This window comes from Bos taurus, chromosome X, assembly GCF_002263795.3.
Source record: "Bos taurus isolate L1 Dominette 01449 registration number 42190680 breed Hereford chromosome X, ARS-UCD2.0, whole genome shotgun sequence".
Lineage (NCBI taxonomy): Eukaryota > Metazoa > Chordata > Mammalia > Artiodactyla > Bovidae > Bos > Bos taurus.
Window position 1 is genome coordinate 20096395 of NC_037357.1, and position 25929 is coordinate 20122323.

The 25929-nt window shown below is 40.3% G+C and overlaps 1 protein-coding gene across 1 annotated transcript; it reads left to right on the top strand.

Moving 5' to 3' along the window:
- The first annotated feature begins 2196 nt into the window (after positions 1-2196).
- LOC112445002 (HIV Tat-specific factor 1) lies at positions 2197-19411 on the top strand. Its single transcript, XM_024988371.2, has 10 exons — positions 2197-2379; positions 2581-2821; positions 4435-4615; positions 5283-5330; positions 5811-5965; positions 8339-8502; positions 9669-9768; positions 15623-15712; positions 16474-16611; positions 17139-19411. Exons 2-10 carry the CDS (start codon positions 2636-2638, stop codon positions 18396-18398), a joined length of 2322 nt encoding a protein of 773 aa, XP_024844139.1. The 5' UTR covers positions 2197-2379; positions 2581-2635; the 3' UTR covers positions 18399-19411.
- The last annotated feature ends 6518 nt before the right edge of the window (positions 19412-25929 follow it).

A 25929-nucleotide genomic window follows, 5' to 3' on the forward strand; every position in this document is an offset into this window, starting at 1 on the left:
CAGGAAATCCACAGTTTGTTTCACACTGACTATTGTGTTCAGAAAAGCTACTATGGAATGTTTCTTTCTTTTTTTTTTTTTTGGACAGGCTCCCAAATTGCGGGTGGGGTGGGGGAGGACACATGCAAAATAAATTTTGTATACTTCCAATTTTACTCAGGGTCTGCCCTGACCCAAGACTTAGAATAATGGACCATAATATTTTTTTCCTGCGACAAAGCAGGAAAACAAAGTCACAAACTTAGATTAAGTCTTTGTCTTTGTCACTGAGGTTGATAGTACCACAAAACATTCCTACTGACAATAGCAAATTTGGGTTTAAATAATTTCTGCAATTATAACCATCTTAAGTCAAGGATCCATCACTTTGTCAAAAGGAGTTACTTTGATTTCCACTAAATCTTGGGATTAAAGAAAATGGGGAGAGGCAAATTCCCCAACAGAGTGATCCTGAATGGGCCATTAAAAAAAAAACAAAAAACCTCATTTGGTATAACTCAGTCATTTTCCAGAAAGACTTCCTAGGCCAGGTAGGTGACTTCTCTGGCCAGGTAGTCTCTGCTTTTGTAGATTAATTAATTTTTATACACCAAGAAGCTGGTGGCCTATTATGCCAGGAATACTGAGATCACCCTTCACAGAGAACAAGAGAAGGATGAAAAGGACAGTCAGGGAGAAGCCAGCTGACTGGGTTCTGGGTTCCTGGGTCCAGCAGCCGCTTGTATAGCCTATCTACATTCCAGTCCTGGAGTTTCAGGAGGTACCCATTATCTTTATAACAAAGGACCCACCCCCTCCCGCTTTTGCTTGTTACCTGGACTATTTCTTGCAAAAAAGTCTTGCGGGGGTGGGGTGGGAACAGGTTATAAAGAGACACTTCCAGATTAACTCAGTTACTAGGGGTTTAATTCTAGGAATCCACAAGGAAATAAAAGTAGGAGGGCCCAATGGCCAAACAGAATGCTATCATAGATACAAGCATATTTAGTTCCCAACTCCACTATAGTGGTGACTCAATGACTCTCTATCACTGCCTCAGCTTCTCCTCTCACCCATACAGAACTTGGCCACAGAAGACTACTCTGACCATGCCACATTTCCTACTCATCCCTCTTTCTGGGAGAGGCTTACTGGCTCAGTAAGTCAAACTCAGTCTAGAAAGCGGGGCTACCCTACCAAGTCACCTCACAGGCCTCCAACTGGGTCACACAGGAGCTAAACATAAACTTTTGGCCACCTGCTCAGAAGGGCCTGTGGATACAGCAGGCGCTCAGAGTCACGTGCAGCAGGGCTGCTTAGTATATTATCACCTATGCTGTGAACCTATTCAGGAATGAAATGGAAGCCCAATAACACGTTGCTGAAAACAGCTGTATACTATTTTTGGATCCTAAAAGAAATATTTAGCAAAACGTATATGCGCCTAATAAAACTCATGTTATCTATATTATAAATATGCATGCAAGTTCTATCACATGCACTTTTTTCCTAAAAAATCAAAAAACGACGTTAGTGGGGCAGTAAAGGTGGTGTGTACACTGGATGTTACAGTTTCAGATTTGTAGCTTGAGCAAGTCTGAAACATGGAGTACAAGGGACAGGCAACTGTTGCCTTTCCTTTCCAGAGTCATCTCCAGCCTGAAGAAGGCACCAGAAAGATAAAAGGACGGAGCAGAGACTCGGAGAGAAGGTTGCTCCTTCCACTCACCATTCGTTCGTTCGTTCATTCATTCACTCACCACACACGCACTATACATCAGACCCTGTACTACCAGTTCGGGCTAACCCGGCTTTCCTAGGGAAATCTTCACGAAACAAGTGAAAGACTTGTTTCCCACGCGGAGGAGGGGCCTCCGGGAGAAGGAGGCGCATCTTTCTGTCGCAGCGCGACCTGTCCCGCCTGTACCGTCCACTCCCCCAAGATGGCGGCCGCCTCGACGCCTGCTCCGGCGCCGGCCGAGTGGGAGTCTTCCCACGCCTTTGGGATACCGCCCCGCTGCGGACTCCGCGGAGCCCAACGTTTCCAAGAGGCCGCAGGCCCTGCGCTCCCCCCGGCCCCCGCGCCAGGACAGCCCTGCTGAGCATCACCGCTCGGCAGCAGCGCAGCTCCCAGAGCCCCGCCCCCGGGGCCCCACGCCGCTGGCCCGTGTCGGCTCCTATTGACGCCACTGGGGGCGTGCCGGTGCGACCCGCGACGACGCGACGCGCCAACAATGGCGACTTCGTCATCCTGAGCGGGCCTCGGTTTCCAAGTGGTTTCCAGACGTTGACGCGGGAGCCGTAGTTGCCTCAAACTCGGTCGGCGGCGGCGGCGCGCGTGCGCGCTCCCGCCTCGACCCGGATCGGGCCGCGGCGGCGAGCCCCGGAGGGGCGAATCAGGTGGGCGGTGGCGCGGCGAGGCCAGGTCCTGCGACGCGCGCGCGCGCGCGGCGGGCGGGCAGCGGGCGGAGCGGGGGGCGGTGCGGCCGGCGAGTGGCCCTGACTTCCCGGGGGCTGCTGGGGCGCCGCGGGGAGGCGGGCCGGGGGGCGGTGGGAAGCGAGCTGAGTGTGGCCAACCTCCTTTTCTCTGTTCCCCTCCAGCATCAGCTCGGCCTCTTCGCTCGACCGGACCTTGCCTCTAGCCTAAGTGGGCAACATGAGCGGCAACAACTTGGATGCGAACGACGAGTTTGATGAGCAGTTGCGAATGCAAGAATTGTACGGAGACACCAAGGACGACGACACCGAGAAAGATCCCGGTGGAGAAACCGATTCTTTCGGGCAGCAGCCGACTGACACCCCGTACGAGTGGGACCTAGACAAGAAGGCTTGGTTCCCCAAGGTAAGTCACTCGGGCGCCGCTGCACAGCGGGCCCACCTGGCCAGCCTCGCCGGGCGCTCCTTTCACGTTTTCTTTGCTGAGGTCCTGGGTTAGAGCCCCTCTGGCTAGTGACGTTTCTTTTTGTTGTGTCTGTGGCAGAACCGACGTGTAAAGGAACGGAAATCTTTAGAGAGACGTCTTCAATGTAATTTAATTCTTAAGTCCTTTTTATGCCTTATTAATTTTATCTGTGGAGGTTGCAGTTGGTTTATGTCAGTGACTTTTTTATTGCAAAGAGGAAAAACATCAAGAGCAAATTCAGTCGATGTTAATCTCAGGTAGTCTCAATCTTATTCTAAGAATTCAGATGGTTAACTGATGTGCTAGGTGCAAAAGGCAACTTCTTGAGTTGAAAAAAATTGATAAATTGGTAAAATTTTACTGATTGAACGTTGCGTCTTTTTTTTCTTCCCTACTAAAGTTGGTCCTAGACAGGTATATTTGAACCATATCACTACAGGAATATGACAGGAGGGGCACAGAACTTGGATGGAAAAGATCTGTGCGTATTTATTTAGAGTACTTGTAAATTTTTAAGCATTCTATTTCAGCTTGGAAGTAAAATGACTTTTGTTAAACTTGGTTCTGTAAACTTTTTGGTCAGAGTACCCTGTTAATCCAAGTCTCGTGGTACAGGTGGAAAACAAGGACACTTATCCCACACTGATAGATTTGCAAGCCAGTGATGCAAACCATGTCTGCATTGTGTAATTTGAGTGTTATTTTTTAATTATTTATTTAAACTATTTTCTTTCCCATTTTTTATTTGTGTGTATGTTCCAATCCCTCTGAATTGTTAAACTTAACATTTCACTTGGGTACTGGTGGTGCCAGCTAGAGTGCAGATTTGGTTTCTTCAGCCTTCTGAGTACTTCACCAGTCATCAGATAGTATAGTAATTTTTGGCTTTATCTTTTTATGTTATGGAACCCATACCACTTCAAACTTCCAAGTTTTAAATTTTCCTCATTCCTATGTGTGCCTCACATTGACTGGTATGAAGATACAACTACGTTTGTTTCATTGTGCAATTGTGCTTTTTTCTCTAAGAGCCAGGAGGATGGATGTGAGTTGGATTTGTTCTTGATTTGTTTTGACATTAAATGATAATGTGATTTGAGTATGTATACTTATGTTCATCTGTATAGTAAAAGAAAATTTGATTCTGTTGTTAGATTATTAGTTGACTGTTGGTTTTTATTCTGTTTATTGTTATCTGGTACTTCCTTTGCTATGTATATCTGTAGTCTTAGTCAAGTAGACTACAGAGATAGTAATTTACAAATGAAACAACTAGGAAAGGTGCCAACGGCACTTAAAATGCCTTTAATAGTATCTCAGACTTTTGTGTTGATAATCCAAGTACCCATGTCTTAATTTTTTTATTCTGTTTTGCACAGTTTTCTATGTAGGTGACTATTTGTCATATATGCTTTAGTTACTGTTATCCACAGAAACACTCAAATGTGACATTGTATAATTGAATATACTGTTATTTGACACAGTGTAAACTTTTCACAGTAGGAAATCATTTTTTAATTTCTGTGTGTGTGTGCACTGAACTTCTTATTTAGATCACTGAAGATTTCATTGCTACATATCAGGCCAATTACGGCTTTTCTGATGATGGTGCGTCTAGTTCTACTGCAAGTGTCCAAGATGTCAGTGCTAGGACTGCAGAAGAACCTCCGCAAAGACAACCCCCCGAACCCAGTGATCTGAAAAAGAAGGGAGAAAAGAGAAAGGCTGAATCAGGCAAGTAGATTTAGCTTGCAAAACATGAGTATAAAAGTTAAAAGTATGAGTATGTGTATATGTATTTACTTTTTGAAGAATTAGAACTTTGACAGAATCATAAGATGCGTATTTTTAATTATTATTATTATTTGGGTTCATGTGTTGGCTCTCCCACTAACGTGTAGGCATCAAGCAGATTGTTTCAATTCAGTTCAGTTCTCAGTTTCTTCCTTTGCAAAACAGAATTCTTATTAGGAGATTATTTAAAGTTCTGTTTAAATGGTTGGTTTGGGGTTTGTTTTTTTTTTTGGTACTTCCAATTAAATTAAAGAAGTCAATTTTGCTTCTGGTGGCACAGTAGATTGGAGTCAGAAGCAACCTATGCCAAGGCTTAAAGTCAGAGCAAGGGTAAGGTTTTTTTTTTTAAGGTAGTATCAGATTCATAAAGAACCAAGATAAGCTAGCCATCTTTTTTCAGACAGGGCTCTGAAGTGAATTACTTGTCCAAAGATCCAAATACTTTGAAAACTAGCCAGTGATTTGATTTAGTCTGTCTTATTCTAAGGGTAAGAAAAAGTTTCTGGAAGTTTCGAGAAACTGCCGCACTGTCAGGATTTCATAATGGGACTCTTACCTTTTCTTGCATGTGTTTTTACTTGATTTTTTACTCGATTTTTATTTTTAGGATGGTTTCATGTTGAAGAAGGCAGAAATACAAATGTTTATGTGTCTGGTATGTATACCTTTTAACCACATTTAGAATAGAAAATATTTGATTTTGAGGTTTTTCCACAAAGTTATTTTTAGATTTCCATTTCTCTGAATTCTATTTTTTACCATTGTGTCATTTATTTGTTGAGCCATGTACATTTAGTGAGGAATATGTTTTTATATAAAACTTAAGAAAAAGTACGTGTATATAACTTTGCATGCCATCCTTTCTGACAGTTTTAGGTAATAACTCAGCAGTTTGCCCCTTCAGAGTCATTGATACAAGACCTAATCAAAGCATGATTTTAATGTATATTTGAATACATTAAAACATGAAATTTCTTAAAGTCTATAGATGTGAGATTTTTACACACTTTTAGAAAACCAAAATTTTGGTGCACTCATCACTCATCCAAGTTACAGATTTTGAATTAGTAGAAACTTAAGTAACCCTCACGTTTGTTATAGATGCCATTATAATTTTTTTCCCTTAACATCACAGGTTTGCCTCCAGACATTACAGTGGATGAATTTATACAGCTTATGTCGAAGTTTGGCATTATTATGAGAGATCCTCAAACAGAAGAATTTAAGGTCAAGCTTTACAAAGATAATCAAGGAAATCTTAAAGGAGATGGACTTTGCTGTTATTTGAAGGTTAGTTATGTGGTCATGTAAGTTTCTTCTATCTCCATTTTTCAGCTCAGGAACCAGGGCTATAATTTTGTATAGTTGGTAACCAAGGGTGAGGGCTATTCAAAACAGGATGGGAAGAAAACTTTGTTTCTGATTGTGCCTTTGTGTATCACACTGATAAAGTTATTTACTTGCTCTTGTAAAAAACTATGTTGTAAAGTTATTCACTTCCTCTTGTAAGAAACTATGTTACCAAGTCAAGGTATTATGTTAGTCATAGGACAGACGTGCTTCTTTTGTCTTAATTTTACTGCAAAGATCTCTTTCAGATCAGATCAGTCGCTCAGTCGTGTCTGACTCTTTGCGACCCCATGAATCGCAGCACGCCAGGCCTCCCTGTCCATCACCAACTCCCGGAGTTCACTCAGACTCATGTCCATGAGTCAGTGATGCCATCCAGCCATCTCATCCTCTGTTGTCCCCTTCTCCTCTGGCCCCCAATCCCTCCCAGCATCAGGGTCTTTTCCAATTAGTCAACTCCTCACATGAGGTGGCCAAAGTACTGGAGTTTCAGCTTTAGCATCATTCCTTCCAAAGAAATCCCAGGGCTGATCTCCTTTAGAATGGACTGGCTGGATCTCCTTGCAGTCCACGGGACTCTCAAGAGTCTTCTCCAACACCACAGTTCAAAAGCATCAATTCTTCTTCACAGTCCAACTCTCACATCCATACATGACCACAGGAAAAACCATAGGAGTGTATGAATGTAATCAACGCAGAACACATTCAAAAAGCCACAAAGAAAAGAAAGTCTGTAACATTTTATTCCCCCATTGGAATGAGTTAGACCAGGGTTTGGCAAACTTCTGCCCACTGCCTGTCTTTGTGAATGAAGTTTTACTGTAATATTCCCACATTGTTTCGTTAATGCATTTGTCTGTACCTCTTTTCACAGTGCAACAGCAAAGTTGAGTAGTTGCAACACAGACCACATGGCCCACATAGCCTAAAATATTTACTCACCAGCCCTTTACAAAAGAAGTTTTCTGACCCCTGAATTAAACCATAAAGGAAGTGATAACTTAGGCTTAGTGCTTTGAAATATATTTTGAATGAGAGAGAAGAGAGAGTGGTATTAACAGACATTTGCAGAACTTTATGTATTCATGGTGCCGTAAATTGCACAGGGGAAAGCTCAGTGTCAAGGAAGCCATTCTTTTTGGAACACCTATCACGTTCGGAGCATGTGTTACTATGCATTATTGCAGGGTACAAAAGAAATGGGCACAATGACGGCATATTACATATGTCATGGAACCTGAAAATAAATACAAAGTGAAATCAAAGTGTTAACAGTACCAATGTCACGAGTGTGTTGCGAGTATACAGCATTTCAGTGAAATCAGAGGGGACTAAGAGTAAGCCGACAGCTTTGGGAAAGATAGGTTTTTGACCTTGTTCTTGAACATAATGGGGATCATACAAGACTATGACCATTATAGGAAGATATTTATGTAATTTTCAAATGTAAGGAGCTTGAACACTTAATAAGTTCTTCAGGGTTTACTAAAAATCTGTGAAGAGTCTCTTAGGGGGTTTCATTGGGTTTTAAAATTTTTAAAGGGAAACGTAGGGTTTTGATAAACTTTATATATAAAATTTATGAGCCATTAAATTACAAGATTACCAAACCAGTGAATTGAGTTCCAGAATAACATAGTTAATTGTTCCAGGATCCATATTCGATTGTGTGGCTGAATTCAGTGTCCTTTTGAGTTTTCCTTAGATCTTTGAATCAGTGCAGAGCTGACAACTGCCCCCTTTGTATCGGACCCAGAATCCACACACGTGTGTAATGTTCAAGCTGTCAGATAATCATCTTCCTAGTGTATCACAGACCTACATTTTAATTGATGAACAAAACAAATTAAAAGGCTGACCAAACTATTCCCAGTTTCTTGAGTCATCTAGTCTTTTAAGTAGGAAACTTCGAATTTTAAAACTGGAACGCACCTTAGAAATCACCCAAGTCCATTTGCCTCATTGTACAGATGAGAAATAGAGACTCCAAAAGGCAAAACTGCTATTCCAGTAATGGTATAACTTTAATTTTGTCAAGAACTCTGCAAAGAAGGCATTTCCATTCCCATTTTATAGATGAAGAAATTGGGGCTCAGGGAGCTTGAATAACTTGCCTAGCTTCATATAACCGGTTGGGGACAGTTGTGACTTAAATACAAGTTTCCTGATAGGCATTCTGGAGTTCTTTATTCCCATGTAGGTAGTTACATTTAAATTTTTATTTTATGTATAGCCATCATTCATCTAAAACACTCCCAAAGTTTCATTTCAGTGTGTAACTTACTGATTGTAACTTGTTTTCGCTTTACAAAGAGAGAATCTGTGGATCTGGCATTAAAACTTTTGGATGAAGATGAAATTAGAGGCTACAAATTACATGTGGAAGTGGCAAAATTTCAGTTGAAGGGAGAATATGACGCCTCAAAGAAGAAGAAGAAGTGCAAAGACTACAAGAAAAAGCTGTCTATGCAACAAAAGTTGGTGGTTTTTTTTTTCTGTTTTGAAAGATTTTGTATAAATGTTCTAGAGTATGTTTTTGGTAGTAATTGCATAGTTTTGTTCCATCAAATATGCCTACAGATTATTTTTAAAGAATTTCATTTACTATACGCCTGAAAATAACACATTATAAATCAACTATATGCCAATATGAAACAAAAATTTTTTAAACTTTTATTAGATCCTCAGAAACCTTCAATAATCTGTGTAATAGGATGTTTGGCAGTGATGGTGTTTTTCATTTTCTGGGGTGTTCATTTTTAATACAATAGGAACTTAAATAAACTAAAGCTATCTCTACATAAAATGTTGAATATCAAATTAGATAAGATGGTTTAGGTTTATATATGAGAGCCATTAGTTCATTTTTAATGTGGATGGAATCAGCGTACCAGGAGCTAAACTTTTACATTCATACTAGTTAGTAGGAGTTAGAAATTATAAGCTTTATCATTTTTCATGTATTATGTGGTTGTATATAATATATACATGTCATCAAGTTTCTATTAATTTAATGTTTTTTTGAAATATGCTGTTTTTAAGAAATGCGCCAAAATGATGAGCACTTAGATCAGGTTGAATTCTAATAAAGCTTCTAACACTATGCTTAAACTAATGGTAAAATGGTTATAAAAGCATTTAGTTGTGATGCCAATAGTTTTTATAGGAATAAAGTAGATACCTAAGCATTTTATAGACAAACCAGTAAGATTTAAGATTGTAACAGAGTAGTTTTACATATTTCAGTGCAGTTGTTTGTTCTTTGTAATTATAAAATACCTAGAAACTAATACAATTTGAACATTTCCTTGGCCTTGAAGTGTCTCTTCCTAGATAGTCATAGATACTAAATAATTACCAATTTTCCAGGAGTCTCATTGGAATGTTTGTAACCAGACAGCAGTTCTGAAAAATATACTTACTCTGGGCATTTCAGACACTGGGTCCATCTTTCACTGCCGATTGTTTTTATTTCAGAAAGCTGTGCAGTAACTGTGACTAAAATACACATTGTTGTTTTGAAATCAAATAATTATCATTATTAAGCATTCAGTAAAGGATTATATTTATAGCTTGTTTTTTTCTGTCTCCAACAAGTCTGAAATGAAATTCACAACTTGCTGTTCCTACTTTCTCGCATTAGGCAGTTGGATTGGAGACCTGAGAGACGGGCTGGCCCATCCCGAATGCGCCATGAGCGAGTTGTCATCATCAAAAACATGTTTCATCCGATGGATTTTGAGGTAGGAAGAAGTATTCTTAGGGTTAGAAACACAGATATTCTTTCTTTCAAGAGAACCCAAAGCTTGCCTCAGTGCATCTTTCTCATGTCATATCCTGCATGTTCATGAGTTGTCATGGTTGGAAAATAGAACCAAGAATCAGTTGAAGGTTTCAGATTTTCCCAGGTTTAGCCCAGTGTTCTTTTAGTCATATCCCAAGTAAACCAGGCTAATACCCATACTGTGGCCCCAAATGGCAGCTGCTATATTAAAAGTACAGTCTTGAAAAGATTTCTGTGAGTCACTTGTGGATGTTAAGTACAGTTCAGCAATACAGGCTTACTTTGGTGGGGAGGACCAGTTTCACAATTGGAAATGAAAACCTCACTTTGGTGCTAAAAGTTTGATACTTAAAAAACCTTAGGTTAGTGAACTGCTGCTGCTGCTAATGGCAGCTGCTGACTCTGTGCGACCCCATAGACGGCAGCCCACAGGCTCCTTTGTCTGGGATTCTCCAGGCAAGAATACTGGAGTGGGTTGCCATTTCCTTCCCTAATGCATGCATGCATGCTAAGTTGCTTCAGTCGTGTTCGACTCTGTGCGACCCCATGGACAGCAGCCCACCAGGCTCCTCTGTCCACGGAATTCTCCAGGCAAGAGTACTGGAGTGGGTTGCCATTTCCTTCTCCAAGTGAAATACAGTCCCTGACATTTGAGTAGTGGAGGTTGTTTTTCAGAATCTAATTTTTACAAAACCCTTTAATGGCTATTACGAGGACTTTGTAATACTTGATGTCCATGGACGATTCTAGGAACAGCAAATAAAAGTGAATAAAGGAAGAAGAGCTACTAGAGAGGTTTAAGGAATATTAGTTGCCATCAGGATACCTTGTGTTACATTCTGCATCTTGTTCTTATCTGTGTGTTTTGGCCTAGACTCATGGGCTCATTCATGGAAGAACAATTCTTTATTCTCTGCCTGGATTCTGAAATTAGTGGTAACAAGTTACACATAAGAAAACAATGTTCGTAATGTAAAATTCCAGACAGTTTGCATGTGTTCTCGTTCCTACCAAAGCTGACTCTTGATCCTTTTGTGCACCGAAACAGAGTCAGAGTGGCGATATCATTTTAGCCCCCTTTAAGAGAGCTCCAGGATGGTCTGTGAAACTCCATCTCTGCAAATAGTGAGGTGATAGGGTTTACTGTGCATCTATGGAGCCTGTATCTTTTGAGGTAATCGAGAAGATACATGTGGTCTATTAGTACTGTGTGGTGTCTCTTCTGGCTCGAATCCTGAAGAATCTTGAAATATGACAGAGCCAGTTTAGACTTGCAGTGATAATGAACTATGTTTTTTGTTTTTTTTTTTTAATGCACATAGGGACTTTCCTGGCAGTCCAATGGTTAGGACTCTGCGCTTCCACTGCTGGGGGCCCCAAGTTCAGTCCCTGGTCAGGGAGCTAAGATCCCTCAAGCTGCAAGGATGGCCAAAAGAACCCCACACATGTTCACATGCACACTAAATGCTTTTTGAAATGCTGTCCCTCCCAGCTGGGGCTTTGAAAGGCATGTATAGATGGATCATGGTATCTAGTCTACTTGGTACAACTCCAGAATTCCCTGTGATTCATCTACATTTTATTTCCTTGGCAGATAATTGTTTTTTTTTTAGTTAGGTGACCTTTTAATTTCTGTGACTGGAGACCTTAGATTCACAACATTCTATACTCCTAACACTTGAACATGAACATAAATGTATATTTAATTTATTAAGTATCTGGGCTCTTTGCAAGTTGAAGTCTGTTGAGTAATTACCTTTAACCTGTTTCTGCCTCCTGCCTTGCTCATTGAGACACTTAAGTCTAACACTTAAGTCTAGCTATCACCCTGGGCAGACTTAATTTTTCCTAGCTTAACAAATAGTCTTTCCTCCCAAAAGCCACATTTATTCTTCCTTGACTCCTACAAATTCCCTCCAGTGGACGTTTTAAAGGATAGAAATTTTATGCTTGTAAGTTCTTGATTGTTTAAAAAAGAAAATCTTTATTGGTTTAGTATAAACTTTGGAATTATAGAGCCTTTATATTAGCCGGTTTTATTTTCTTCATAGCATTTATTATCTGAAATTACTGGATCTTATCTGTTAGAATATGAGCTCCATGAGAGTCAGGGCTCTGTCTACCTGCTGTGCTGTTACATTCCCAGTGCTTAGCACACAGAAGGCCCTCAATATTTATCTGAAAAAGTGAAAAAATGAATGAAACCCCTTTTATTCACAAGGCAGAGTGTTTTCATTCACTCAATGAATACAATATTTTCTCTTTAGCATCTTTGCAAATGAAGGAAACTTTTCAGACAGCTGTGCCACAGAGGCTGGGGAGGGCAGTGATGGGGTTCAGAGTTCTTGGGCAGAGAAACCCTTGGTGCTGTCTTCGTCTGCCCATCTACCTGGGCTTGTGTGGTCTGCCGAGCTTGATGGGAGCCTGTCAGCAGTTTTTGTTTTTTTGCTCAGTGTTTTGTAGGCCTGAATGTAAAAGTGTATCAGTATAGGTCTGTCCACTGGAGTAGATTGTCCAGAATGGTAGACTATAGCCACATGTAAGTATTTCAGTTTATTGATTTTATTATTATTCTTTTTCCTGTTTGGCCATACCATGTAGCTTGTGGGATCTTAGATCTCTGACCAGGGGTTGAACCTTTTTTTAAAAAACAAACGAAGTTTTTGTGGCAACCCTTTGTGGAGCAAGCCTGTCAGCACCATCTTGCCAGTAGCATTTGCTCATTCTCTTTCTCTCTGTCACATTTTGGTAATTGTCACAGTAGTTCATACTTTTTCATTATTACTATATTTGTTATGGTGATTTGTGATCAGTAATCTTTGTTACTATGATGACTTGCTGGAGGTTCAGGTGACGGTTAGCATTTTCTAGCAGTGTTTTTTTAATTAAGGCATATCTTTTTTAGATACGATGCTTTTGTACACTTAATAGACTACAGTATAGTGTAACGTAACTGGAAAACCAAAAAAGTTCGTGTGACTTGCCTTATTGCAATATTTGCTTTATTGTGCTGGTCTGGAACTGAACCTGCAGTATCTCCAAGGTATGCCTGTATGTGTTTATTCCAAACAGTTGATTAGAGTTAGAAGCAAAATACCTAGAAATACTTTTTGGTATCAGGGAGAACAGTGAAGGCTAGTATTTTAAATGTAACTTTAGGGGGTTTTCAGTGTTTAATTCAAAGCCTTATTTAAAAAAATCATGCCTGGCAAATTTGAATACTAAGGATGGAAAACCAAAACTCAGATGCAGAGATGGTTTTCTCATTGTGTATACCAGGGCTGTTCAATAGAGGTCTAATCTGAGCCACATGTGTAACTTAAATTTTTCTAGCAGCCACAGTATAAATACAACATGAAACAGGGGAAGTAAATTTTAATAATGAATTTTATTTAACCCAATATATCCAAGTATTATAATTGTAGCATATACCATAAAAATGTTAATAAGCTGTTTCTTCCCCCCCCCCGCCCCGTACTAAATTTTCAAAATCTGGTATTTACCTCACACCTGCAGCCCACATCAATTTGGACAAGCCACGTTTCAAGGGCTCAGTAGCCACATGGGGTTATTGGCTACTGTCTTGAATGGGTTTAGATTGGAAAGGAATGAGAAATACGGTTTATTCCTGGGAAAACAAAGCACCACCCTGGAAAAAAATGATGAGTGTCAAATGCGGAAGGTTTCAGCTTAACAGTCTGAGTTTAGTCTCAGGTCTCTTGCTTGCAAAGAGCTGTCTTTGGAAAATTTTCATGCTTAGCTAAGTTAAAAAGACACTTAACCAGGGGAAGGGGTTATTATCTTTAAGTCTCATGATACTATAGCAGTAGAGACACATTTGTTTTTCAAGCTGGTAAAAATGAAAACAGAAGTCTGGGAAGTATTTGGCTGAAATTTGATGTTCTTTTGGGAAGGACACTGAGGCTTTGATAAAGAAAGAAAGACAGGGACTTGCCTGGCGTTTCAGTGGTTGACAGTCGCCTTCCAATGCAAGGGACACTGGTTCAGTCCCTGGTTGGGGAACTGAAATCCCACATGCCGCCAGGCAACTAAGCCTGCATGCTGCAACGAAGACCTGACACAGCCAAAAATAAAAATAAAAACGTTTTTAAAAAAGAAATAAAGATAGTAATGCATCCCTCCCTTCCCCAGTAAAACTTAATCATGCTTAAATTCGTCAAATATTTTGAAACAGTTTTTGTTTTTAATATAATCCTGATTTCCTTTGGTAAAGAAAATAGAGTTACTAGGAACAGTTTATCAAACTGAAAAAGTTTTAATCGACTGTTCATTGTGTGAAAAGACGCTGCTGGGTTCTGTGAGGTATTTCAAATTCAGTCAAGGGAGATGCCTGCTTGCAGAAAGCACCCAATCTGGTAAGAGCTACCCGCCACACACACATCTCTAGAAGCCACCCCATGGCTTTACCAAATGAGTATAGAGTTTATGCTCCATTCCCCCATTCCTCTCAGGTTTAAGAATTTTATATAAAACAAATTGGTATATTCTCCAAAGTTAGATTTTATAAGTGGGAGAAATCCAGAGTCCCGCAAGCTATAGTTTTAGAAGCCTCAGATTTATAGGATTTTTACAGTTTTAATTTTAAATTTGACTTCAGTAACTGCCTACCAGTTGTATATTTTTGCCTTTTGACAAACTTTAGGAAGGAGAAGCTACTTGTCATTTTTTGCTGTTCTCTTTAGTTGGTGAGGATTCAGATGTTTCCTAAAAAGTGTTTAGGTCTGCTTCAATAGAAATTAGTAGATAGGATACCCTTGTATATGTTTTTATGTAGTTGAAATTCAAGTTGATAATATAACTTTTTATGAACCTTTTTCATGCTTTGGAACTTGAAGAAAATTTAATTCCCACAAGAAATCTTAAATCCTTTTGTTGTTGGGGGAGGGGGACTCAAGACCACTAGAAGCAGCAGTGTTTGAGTATTCTTAATAGACTCATAGTTGCAAGAAAGCATTAGTTAAGTGTGTGTTTTTATTGTGTGGTTAACAGCAGCTCCTTATTTGTGTGTTTCAATTGCAGTGTAGTAGGAGGCAAGATGAACAGGAATCCTTATAAGGGAGGTTTACCCTATGAGTTAAAATAGAATCTCAGAAGCACAAAGAATCATTGTAGGACACAGTCAATGAAGGGCTTCCCTCATCACTCAGTTGGTAAAGAATCTGCCTGCAATGCAGGAGATCCCAGTTCAATCCCTGGGTTGGGAAGATCCCCTGGAGAAGGGAAAGGCTACCCTCTCCAGTATTCTGGCCTGGAGATTCCCATATAGTCCATGGGGTCGCAAAGAGTCGGACACGACTGAGCAACTTTCACTTCACTTCAGTCAATGAAAAGGATATATGTCTCCCCCTTGCAACATTTTGGTAAATAGGAATCTATGCAAAGCACAAAGCAAAGGTTTTTCATCTTCACAGTCATTGTGATGCTGATGCAGAACATAAGAATTATTAGTCTCTGACTTAATATGTGCCACAGGACTTCACCTGCTACAGCTGCTATTATTTGGGATTTTCACTGACATGTTCCTTCCCTCTCCTTTGCCACTGCACGTTCCCATTGCTGCCTACCATACTTGTCCATTCCCCCATCTCAAAGCCAGGCAGACCAGTAGTAGTAGCAGCAGATGTGATCGTCTTAACTTCTTTAGACTTTGACTCTTTAATTTTGTAGACTGCAGGCAAACATAGCTAATGACCTTAAGCAAAACTTTTGTTTGTTGGTTTGTCAAAGCAATAAATTTCATTCTCAGGATTTATAAAGGGGAAAACCCCTTTTAATTGAGTGTGTTTTTGTAGGATGATCCACTGGTGTTGAATGAAATCAGAGAAGACCTTCGAGTAGAGTGTTCAAAGTTTGGACAAATTAGGAAGCTCCTTCTCTTTGATGTAAGTGGCTTGAACAAATGATTCCTAAAGCAATTTTTTTCCATTTTAGTAAGTTATTACCAAATGTCAGTATGCCTCCAAGTTTTTTACATTAATGTTTTTACGTAGTAGCTCTGCTCTCTAGTGGTGGTGGTCTGTTCGCAGCATTAGCGTAATTAGATGAACATGGATTACAAGCCAAGCCTTCGATAGACTTGCTTATGCCTTGGTTATTTTCCTTTATCATCACTCTTGAGTGAGTGTATGGCCAGGTGAAAGTGTAAAAGAGTCAACATTTATTGATTGCAAACTACAGTTTATATATTTCTCTCCTTTAATCCTCCCAATCCTCTGAGATAGGTACATGCTATTTTACTTATTTTTATTTATTTACCCATTTTACAGATGAGGGAGTTGAGAGATTGAGCACCTTGCCCAAGGTCATTTCGCTGGTAAATGGCAGAGCCAGGATTTAATCCCAAGGCCGTTCAGCTTCAGAGTCCACATTCTTAACAACCATGCTATTCTGCGTCTCCTTTGACACTGTAATGAGCAGGAACATTTCCAAGTATATCATGCTTGGTGTTTGCTTGATAAAATTAGGCTGAAGAAGTAGCTAGCTGCGTGTCACTGGCTGGAGTAAATGGAAAGAAAGACTTCATACATAAAATCTTTAGCTTAAATCATCAAAAAGAATACTACTGCCCTACCTTGCCACATGTGTATATTTCTCTTTCAGTTTTCTCATTCATTCCTTCTTTTATCTTCCTTGTATTTTTTAGAGACACCCCGATGGTGTGGCCTCTGTGTCCTTTAGGGATCCAGAGGAAGCTGATTATTGTATTCAAACCCTCAATGGAAGGTGGTTTGGTGGGCGTCAAATCACTGCCCAAGCGTGGGATGGAACTACGGATTATCAGGTGAGTTCTGCAACTGTCAAGGGCACGTGAATTATTTCATTCCAACAGATACTGATCTAGCAGTTTTTCATGTAAGTTTTCAGTTATGTGTAATCTGTTTAATGTAACTGTACTTTTAAATAATCCTTTACATTGAGAGTATAGAAAGAAAAATGTTTCATTCTTTCAGTTTATAAGTCTGAAGTGTTGCACTTGCTCAGAACAGCAATGGGAAAGAAGGCATTAAGCTAAAGTGTTTCTCTTCTTTTCTGTCTTATAAAGTACAGACAGTTCAGTGATTAACTTTTTAATTGAGGAGACATTTCTACAGTGCCATGGCACTGGACATTTATTTAAACGATCTTATGGTCAGCACTAGTAAACCAAGGTATAAAGTTTGGAAAGTGAAGATAGGGAATTGCTTTCATTTCCCAGAAGTGATACCTTATAAAATCAGAGTACTGTGAGCAATGTTAGAAATGTTCCAAGACGTTGTTACTTCTTTTGGCCTAAAACATCTTTTAACAGCGGTTTCCATGTGTACACAGGTGGAGGAGACCACAAGAGAAAGGGAGGAAAGGCTGAGAGGATGGGAGGCTTTCCTCAACGCTCCTGAGGCCAACAGAGGCCTGCAGCGTTCAAATTCCATCCGTGCTCCAGAAAGGGCAGGGCCTTCTAGAGTTAGGCATTTTTCTGAGCACCCTGGCACATCTCAAGCAAATGTTCAAGCAGCCGCAACTGAAATGGCATTTGAAGAACCTATAGATGAAAAGAAGTTTGAAAAAATGGAAGATGGGGGAGAAGTTGAAGAAGCTGCTTCTGAAAAAGATGCTAAAGAAGGTGGCCCTGAAAAAGAAGCTGAAGGTCCCCAAGAAGAATCTGAAGAGAGCTGCCTTGAAAGAGAGTCTAAGGAAGGCTGTCCCAAAAGAGAGCGTGAAGAAGACTTCCCGGAGAGAGAGTCTGGAGAAGGCAGCCCTGAGAAAGAGCGTGAAGAGGGTAATCCTAACAAAGAGTCAAAAGAGACTGTCCCTGAAAGAGAATCCAAAAAGAAGAAACTCAAAACGGATCCTGACAAGAACGGCCGTGAGAAGGAGTCTGAAGAAGAAGGCCCCGGCAAGGAGTCTGAGGGGGAGGCCAGCCCCCAAAAGGTGGCTTCTGAAGATGACGACTCAGAACAAGAGTCTGAAGACTGCTCAGAAAAGCAGTTTGACGATGGCTCTGAAAAAGAGTTAGAAGAAAATGGCCTTGAGAAAGGTTTTGAAGAAGATGCCTCTGACAAGGAATTTAATGAAAACATTCCAGAAAAAGAGTTAGACGAAAATGAATCTGAAAAATCAGAATTCGAAGATGACAGCTCTGAAAAAGTGTTTGATGAAGAAGGCTCTGAGAAAGAGTTTGACGAAGAGTCAGATGAAAAGGAAGAAGAGGAAGATGCATATGAAAAGGTATTTGATGATGAATCAGATGAGAAAGAGGACGAAGAAGATGCAGAAGAAAAGGAACTTGAAGATGCTGATGAAAAGGACGAAGAAGATGATGCAGATGAAAAGGTATTTGAAGATTCAGATGGAAAAGAAGATGAGGAAGATGGAGATGTAAAGGAAGATGAAGACATAGATGAAAAGGTGTTTGAAGATGATGATTCCAACGAGAAGTTGTTTGATGATGATTCCAGCGACAAATTGTTTGAAGATTCTGATGAGAGAGGGACTGTGGGTGGTTTAGGGAATGTTAAGGAAGAAGGGCCCTTGTCCACAGGCAGCAGCTTTGTTCTCAGTAGTGATGATGATGATGACGACACTATTTAATCCCTTAAACTTGCTTTTTAGGGAGATTCCATCTCCATTTTGCCTCTGCTGCAAGGTAATTACTCGTAGTGCTACATGAACGTGTGCATAGAGGTAGGATGCCATCTGATTAATGCAGTGAAGTGTTCATGGTTACCTGTACCTAATTATTTTAAATATGTGTTCTTTGGCTGTTCAGTTCAAACTCCATAGCATAATGCAAGTTAACTTGCTCCTTGTCCTTTGTCAGATTTCTTAAGTGCATGCAAAATAATATTTTTTAAAGTATTCTGATTGAAGTTTGTGACATTCAGAAATAAAGAAAGTTGTTGATATGCAGGAACGGAAAATTGTACTTGAGTTAAATTGCATTTTTAATTCTTGCTGTTGCTTTATTCATACTAACGTTTGTTTTTTTCTTTAAGGACTTGAAAAATCCCTGTAGGTGTCTCTTTGCTTCCACTTTATGATGTTACCACTGATATCCCCATTTCCCCTCTCTAAACCAGAACATGTTACTAAAACTTATGAGGTAAAGAACTCTTCAGAGTTTTTTGCTCCCCAGTCCTCACAAGTTACTTTTTTCTACCCTCTTCCCATGAAAATTCACTCTGAAATGTGCAAAGGTGAACTTCCCAAAGTCCACAGCTTCCATTATTGAAAATACGGAGGAGATGAGAATTCTACCATTTACTGTTTGGACACCTCTAGAAGTTGATTCAAGTTTCAGGACCTTTCCCCAGAAAAATCTGTGCGTACACTACACAACCTTCTGTATCCAGTTTGGGGCAGTTCATGTGGATCTCCTGGAGTTAACTTTTGTCATGCTTATTTCAGATTTTTGTTTTTGATTTTGTTCTAGAATCGTGGTACCCAGTACTATGGAAATGTGTAGTTCCAATAAAAAAAATGTGGCTCTTTTCTTGATTGCGCTTTCCAAATTCAGTATTTATGAATTGACTTCTGATGTTGCACTTAAGAAGTTATTCTCATAAATTAGAATTAAAATAAACTGCATTGGTGCATTTTCATTATACCGTCTGTCAGTGTAATCATTACCCTCTTCAGACAGAAAAGACTTGTACTTCAAGCCAACTTTCTGAGAATTTTTTAGTTCATGTCTGGGATCTGTTAAAAATCTTCAGGCTCTTCACCAGGGACCAATCAGTGAAAGAGGTGAAGAAAGTTAAACAGAAAAATTGCAAACCAAAATAGTGTTCCTTTTAAAGATAAGCCAGAAGTATTTAAATACTTTATTTATTGTGTTTTACTACAGTTTATGGATTTCCCTTGTGGCTCAGCTGGTAAAAAATCCACCTGCAATGCGGGAGACCTGGGTTCAATCCCTGGGTTGGGAAGACGCCCTGGAGAAGGGAAAGGCTACCCACTCCAGTATTCTGGCCTGGAGAATTCCATGGATTGTACAATCCAGGGGTCACAAAGAGTCTGACAAGACTGAGTGATTTCACTTTCAGTTCACAGTTTATAGTAATTTGTTGGAGAATTGTTTTTCTAAACAAAAAGGAAAGAATGCTTTATTTTCTGTACATAATGGAACACATAACTACAATATACATTAGCTCTAAGACTGTTAGAAGGAGGCCATTTTCATTCTAACTTCTTTCCCCTGCTCATTAATTTGGTATATATCAAATACTCATACCCTTTTCACATAAACATCCTGGAAGCAAAAGTCACCAACAGCTGTAAAATGGTAAATAATTTATGAGGTGTTACTGGTGAGCAGACATTAAGAGTCATGAAGCACCTACCTGTTTTCCAAGTAATCGGGTTTTATTGGTCCTGAAAACAGAATTTATTGTTAAGCAGCAGTACATCCTGTTATCAAAAGAAAATTAAAATGTAAGGGTGAGTGGTAAGCACATCAATGCTCAACAATTCCCTGACAATTTCTAAGGAGTAGTGCTTCTTAAAACTATATATAAGTATAATGTATTCGACTCTGAGTGCACGAACCAAAAGTTGCTTCAGGAATGCCTTTGAAAGGCTTGAACACCATGGCCTCTGAACTACTTTATATAGGAACAAACTTGAAAATTCATGTTAGAAGGTTAGAATATTACTGATCTCACAAAACTATCTTTTAAATAAACAAGATGGGGGAGGATGGGATGAATTGGGAGGATAACACTGACATACATACACTGCCACGTGTAAAGTAGATAGCTAGTGGAAAGCTGCAGGGAACTGAGCTCAGTGTTCTGTGATGACCTAGAGAGGTGGGCTGGGGGTGGGGTGTGAGGGAGGTTTAAGAGAAAATATATATACGTATAACATTCACTTTGTTGTACAGCTGAAACTAACACAATATTGTAAAACAATTATACTCCAATAAAATAAGCTTTGGTTTTCAGGAGATTCTTAAAAAATTACAGATTAGGGTAATAAAAATTTGTATATCATTTTAATGCTTTTTACTAGGGATATATTGTTTACCATATTAAGATACAAGTAATTTAGACTATTGTTTTGGGGTATTTACACTCACTGTAGCATCTATTTCATTTGATTCAGTCCATTAATAAGTATAGATTGGGCCAATGTGTATCTATTAATATACTAGATGAAGTGGGACAGAAGGGGCAGTGTGAATAAAGGCAGCATTAGGCATGAACCCTCAATAGGCAGCTGTAATCTGTGTTGAGATAAGACAGTAAAAAACCAATGTGACAGTCAGGACTTCCCTGGTGGCCCAGTGGTTAAGACTCAGCTCCAAATGCAGGAGACACGGGTTTGATCCCTAGTTGAGGGGACTAAGATCCCACATGCCCTGCGGTGTGGAGGAGAAAAGCGAATGTGGTAGTGATCCATCAGTACCATTTCTAGAGCCTTGCACAGTTGTTTAGTCACTAAAGTCATGTCTGACTCTTGCTCCTCTGTCCATGGGATTTTCCAGGCAAGAATACTGGAGTGGGTTGTCATTTCCTTCTCCAGGGGATCTTCTGACCCAGGGATCAAACCCACATCTCCTGCATTGGCAGGCGGATTCTTTTACTGCTGAGACACTAGCCTTGCCCTTAATAAGGGCTCAAATCAATATTTGTTGAATGAATGAATTTATTCTACGGATACACTTGCACACTCTCATTCATTCATTTGAAGAGGTTTGTTGGCTTTTCCACTACCTCATCATCATTCTTGGTGATTTTCAACATCAAAATAAATTATCCTGTTCTCCCCCTGGTCCTTCCACCTCAGCAGCCCAACTCTCCAAATTTCACATCTAGGAATCATCTTTGATTTCTCTCTCCACCTCCCACGTCCAAGCCATGTTGGCTCTAACTCCAAATATACCCAACATTTGACCCATGTCTACTTCCACCACATTTACTGCCCACAGTGCCCTGATGGGTCTCTATTAAAATGCTCCAGTCACACTTAAGTTCAAACTGCTTATTGTGGCCTGCGCACAAAGCTCTGAGTGATCTTGCCCTCGCCAGACTCATGTTCACACTGCCATCACCTTGAGTTCTTATTCCTATCCCAGGACCTCTGCACATGCCTCAGCCTGGGATGCTCTCTCCCCAGCCAATTTGGATCTCGTCCTTCAGGCTGCCTAAGTATTGTTGCTCAGTCCCTCAGTCATGTCTGACTCTTTGTGACCCTGTGCACTGCAGCTCACCAGGCTTCCCTGCCCTTCACTGTGTCCTGGAGTTTGCTCAAACTCACGTCCATTGAGTCAATGATGCCATCTAACCATCGCATCCTCTGTTGCCTCCTTCTCCTTTTGCCATAGATCTTTCCCAGCATCAGGGTCTTTCTCAGTGAGTTTGCCCTTCCCATCAGGTATCACTTGCTTAGAAATCCTGACCCTCTGTAACCCACCCTCCTCTGTCCCTTGATACTATTGTTGCTGAACCCCTTTCATAGCCACAGATTATTTGTTTACCGGCCTTCCCTATCCCCCTCCTCCCATCTGCCACCGCCGCCAGACCCAGCTGCCTGCACACTAACAGCCACAGCTTTCTCCCACATAATAGACAATCAAATATTTTTTCAGGGCTGGGAATCATAATCAAGAATGTGTTCTGTGAGAATCTCCACATTTTTAGAAAAATGTGAAGAACTTCAAGTAGGGCAACAGTTATCTGTAATGTAACACCAATGAGATAAGATTTTGAAAACACAAGGTTCATGGTTAGAGTTAATCTCTATTGGGGAACATGAAAAATTTCATTATTACAGTTTTATCACATTGTTTTTCTTCATCTTCATACAAAACTGGATTTGAATTATAGCAAAAGGCCTTGCTAAGATAGGTTAAGCATTCTGACAGTTAATCACTAGGAACTCTCACTAGGGAGCTTATGGATTCCTCATTTCTGGAAATCTTACTGGGTAGAAAGTGTCTTTTGCAAATGAACAGTGGAATATTTCCATTGTAAAATCACTTTCATCTCATTCTCTGACTTCCTGACACTCTTCTTCCCTGTCATTTTATTCTCTCTACCAGCTCTGCAGACAGCTGGAAACTTTACCAAAATGTTGTTCTTTACAACATTTACAAAGACCTAGTTCTTTACAAACTAGGTCTCTTCCGATCTGACTACGCACATCATCACCAACCAGTAGAAGTAGCTCCATCTTTAATGAAAATGAAGAAACAAGAGCCAGATTCAAATGCAAAGGCCAGTATCACTGCAAGAGGGTAGGGGTTTGGGCAAGTTGGTGGGAAGACTCTATTTCATTTCCATATATACCAATATCTCTGCTCACTGCCTTAATACCAAGATACTAAGCTTCATTTCCTGTTCCACTTCGATGTTGAAATCGCCCAGAATGATGACAGAGACAATGGTGAAGTCAAGGAACCTCTTCAAATGAATGAGTAGGAGAATTCAAGTATATCCATGGAATACAAGAACAGGTCTATAAGTCTTAGAACTTTTTATGTCTAAGTCCCATGTAATCAGGAGTTTGCTTATACAACTTTCAGAAGTACTAGTTAATCTGTTCATTCAGTGGATGGAGACTATGGCCCAAACATTGTTTTAGGTCTGAGAATACAGAAGTGAACAAGGGGAATCTGGAGGGTAGATAGACAATGCATATATTTTTAAAAGAGAAATTCAGATGGTAGATACCGGGAGCAAGTAAAACCAAGATGATGTGCTAGAGTTGATTTGGTGGGGAGAAAATTCTTTAGTGTGGTAAAGAGGGAAGGTCACTGGAAAGATGACATCTAAGCCAGTACCTGAATGATAAGAAAACCTGCCAGATGAAGAGTTGGAGAAGACAGCTCCAGGAAGAGGGAGTAATAAACAGAAAGACTCTAAAGCATGGTTTGAGAGCCAAGGAAAGGGAATGGGTTTTATTTGGAATATAATGGGAGGCCATTAGGGAGTTGATGATTTCTTTTACTTTTTTTGGACTTGGTTTTGATTTAGGTATAGTGAATTTACAATACTGTGTTAGTTTCAGGTATAGAGCAAAGTGATTGGTTCTACATATATATGTATATTCTTTTCTCCTTTTCTATTATAGTTTATTACAAGATATTGAATATAGTTCCCTGTACTATGCAGTAGGTCCTTGTTGGTTATCTATTTTATATACAATGTTGTACATCTGTTAATCCCATACTCCTAATTTACCCCCCCACCCCCCTACCCAGAGAGTTGATTTTTAAACAGAGTGTTAGTGCCACCTGATTTGTGTTTTAAAGGGATATCTTTAGAGACCTCTATTCTACGTAGAGAATGAACTAGAAGGAGGAGAGAAGAAAGGAGCCTATTTCAGTAGTCCAGGCAAGCAAAGATGGTGGTTTGGACTGGGTTGTAGCTGTGGAAGAGGTGAGAAGTGATTGGATTCAGGACATGTTTTGAGGTAGATCTAACACGGGATGAAGGTGGTAAGAAGTTTTGATTATATAAATACAGATGTTTCTATTAATGTTATAACAATGCCTCTGAAAAACTTCACATTCTGCAGAAAATGTGTGCTAAAAATAATAGGGCCGATGTTTTGGCCACCAGATGGGAAGAGCTGACTCATTAGAAAAGACCCTGATGCTGGGAAAGATTGAAGGGAGGAGGAGAAGGGGACAATAGAGGATGAGATGGTTGGTTGGTATCACTAACTCAATGAATTTGAGTTTGAGCAAACTTCAGGAGATGGTGAAGGACAGGGAGGTCCAGCATGCTGCAGTCCATAGGGTCACAGAATAGGATATGACTGAGCAACTAAATAATCAACAATGGGAAATGTAACGTTAGGGCAAACCACTCAAAACCCAAGGAACATGGTAACCAGAACATTTAAAAAGCAATACCAATTCTAATGGGCTTCCCGGTGGCTAAGATGGTAAAGAATCTGCCTACAATGCGGGAGACCAGGATTCCATCCCAGGGTCAGGAAGACACTCTGGAGAAGGGAATGGCAATCCATTCCAATATTCTTGCCTAGAGAATTCCATGGACAGAGGAGCCTGGTGGGCTACAGTCCATGGGATTGCAAAGAGTCAGACATGACTGAACGACTAACACACAAAATTCCAGTTATAGTAATAGTAGAGTTGGCCTTGATGGCATTTATGCTCTGTAGCCCAGCCAGTTAATCCTTCACAGTCTTAATCCCTGAGTCAGCTTCTTTCTCCAAGACGTGAGTTCTTGAGGGCATTCACTTCTAATAAAGACCATCCTCAGGTTTCCTCAGGTTTCCAGGTTATCTAATGATAAAGAATCCGCCTGCAATACAGGAGACAAAGGAGACACAGCTTAAATCCCTGGGTCGGGAAGATCCCCTAGAGAAGGAAATGGCAATCCATTCCAGTATTCTTGCCTGGAGAATCCCATGGACAGAAGAGCCTGGCAGGCTACAGTCCATGGGGCCAGAAAGAGTCAGACATAATTAAGCACACATACACACAATGAAATGAAATAAAATGAATCAGAACATAGTCTTCTTTGCTGTGCGTGGACTTTCTCTAGTTGCAACGAGCGGGGGCTACTCTCTGTTGCAGTGTGCAGGCTTCTCCTTGCAATGGCTTCTCTTGTTGCAGAGCAGGGGCTCTAGGTGCACGAGCTTCAGTCGTTGCAGCTTGTGGGCTCAATAGTTGTGGCACACAGGCTTAGTTGCTCCACTGCATGTAGGGTCTCCCCAGACCAGGGTTCGAACCCATGTCTCCTGCATTGGCAGGCAGATTCCTATCCACTGTACCACCAGTGAAATCCAGGGCATAGCCTTTTTATTTGTCATTTTACCATGAGAGAAATGCCTTTGCAGCATCTTCATCTGTACTCATTGCTTGGACAGATAGCTTACCACAGAAGAGACCGCAGCCTCTATGCAGAGCACTAAACCAGGCACACTAGTACTGTCTCTCTGTAGATTTCCGGCTTTTTGCTTAGGATCTTTGTACATTGCCCAGGCCTTTGTCATAGTGAGGATGTTTGCCACACATCACTTTACAATGTTAATGCACTAGAAAAACAGTGTGTTAACCAGCACAATTTCTGTGTTATCCCAATATCAGTCCCTTATTACTTATTAAGTAATTTCCAACACACAAAGACACACTGTCAGAAAGACG

What these genes read in the sequence shown, in the direction of transcription:
- LOC112445002 (XM_024988371.2), top strand. Translation starts at nt 2,636, where the DNA reads ATGAGCGGCAACAACTTGGATGCGAACGACGAGTTTGATGAGCAGTTG. An exon ending in TTCATCCGATGGATTTTGAG is followed by an intron (nt 9,769 to 15,622) that starts GTAGGAAGAAGT and finishes GTGTTTTTGTAG; the next exon opens with GATGATCCACTGGTGTTGAA. An exon ending in GGAAGCTCCTTCTCTTTGAT is followed by an intron (nt 15,713 to 16,473) that starts GTAAGTGGCTTG and finishes TGTATTTTTTAG; the next exon opens with AGACACCCCGATGGTGTGGC.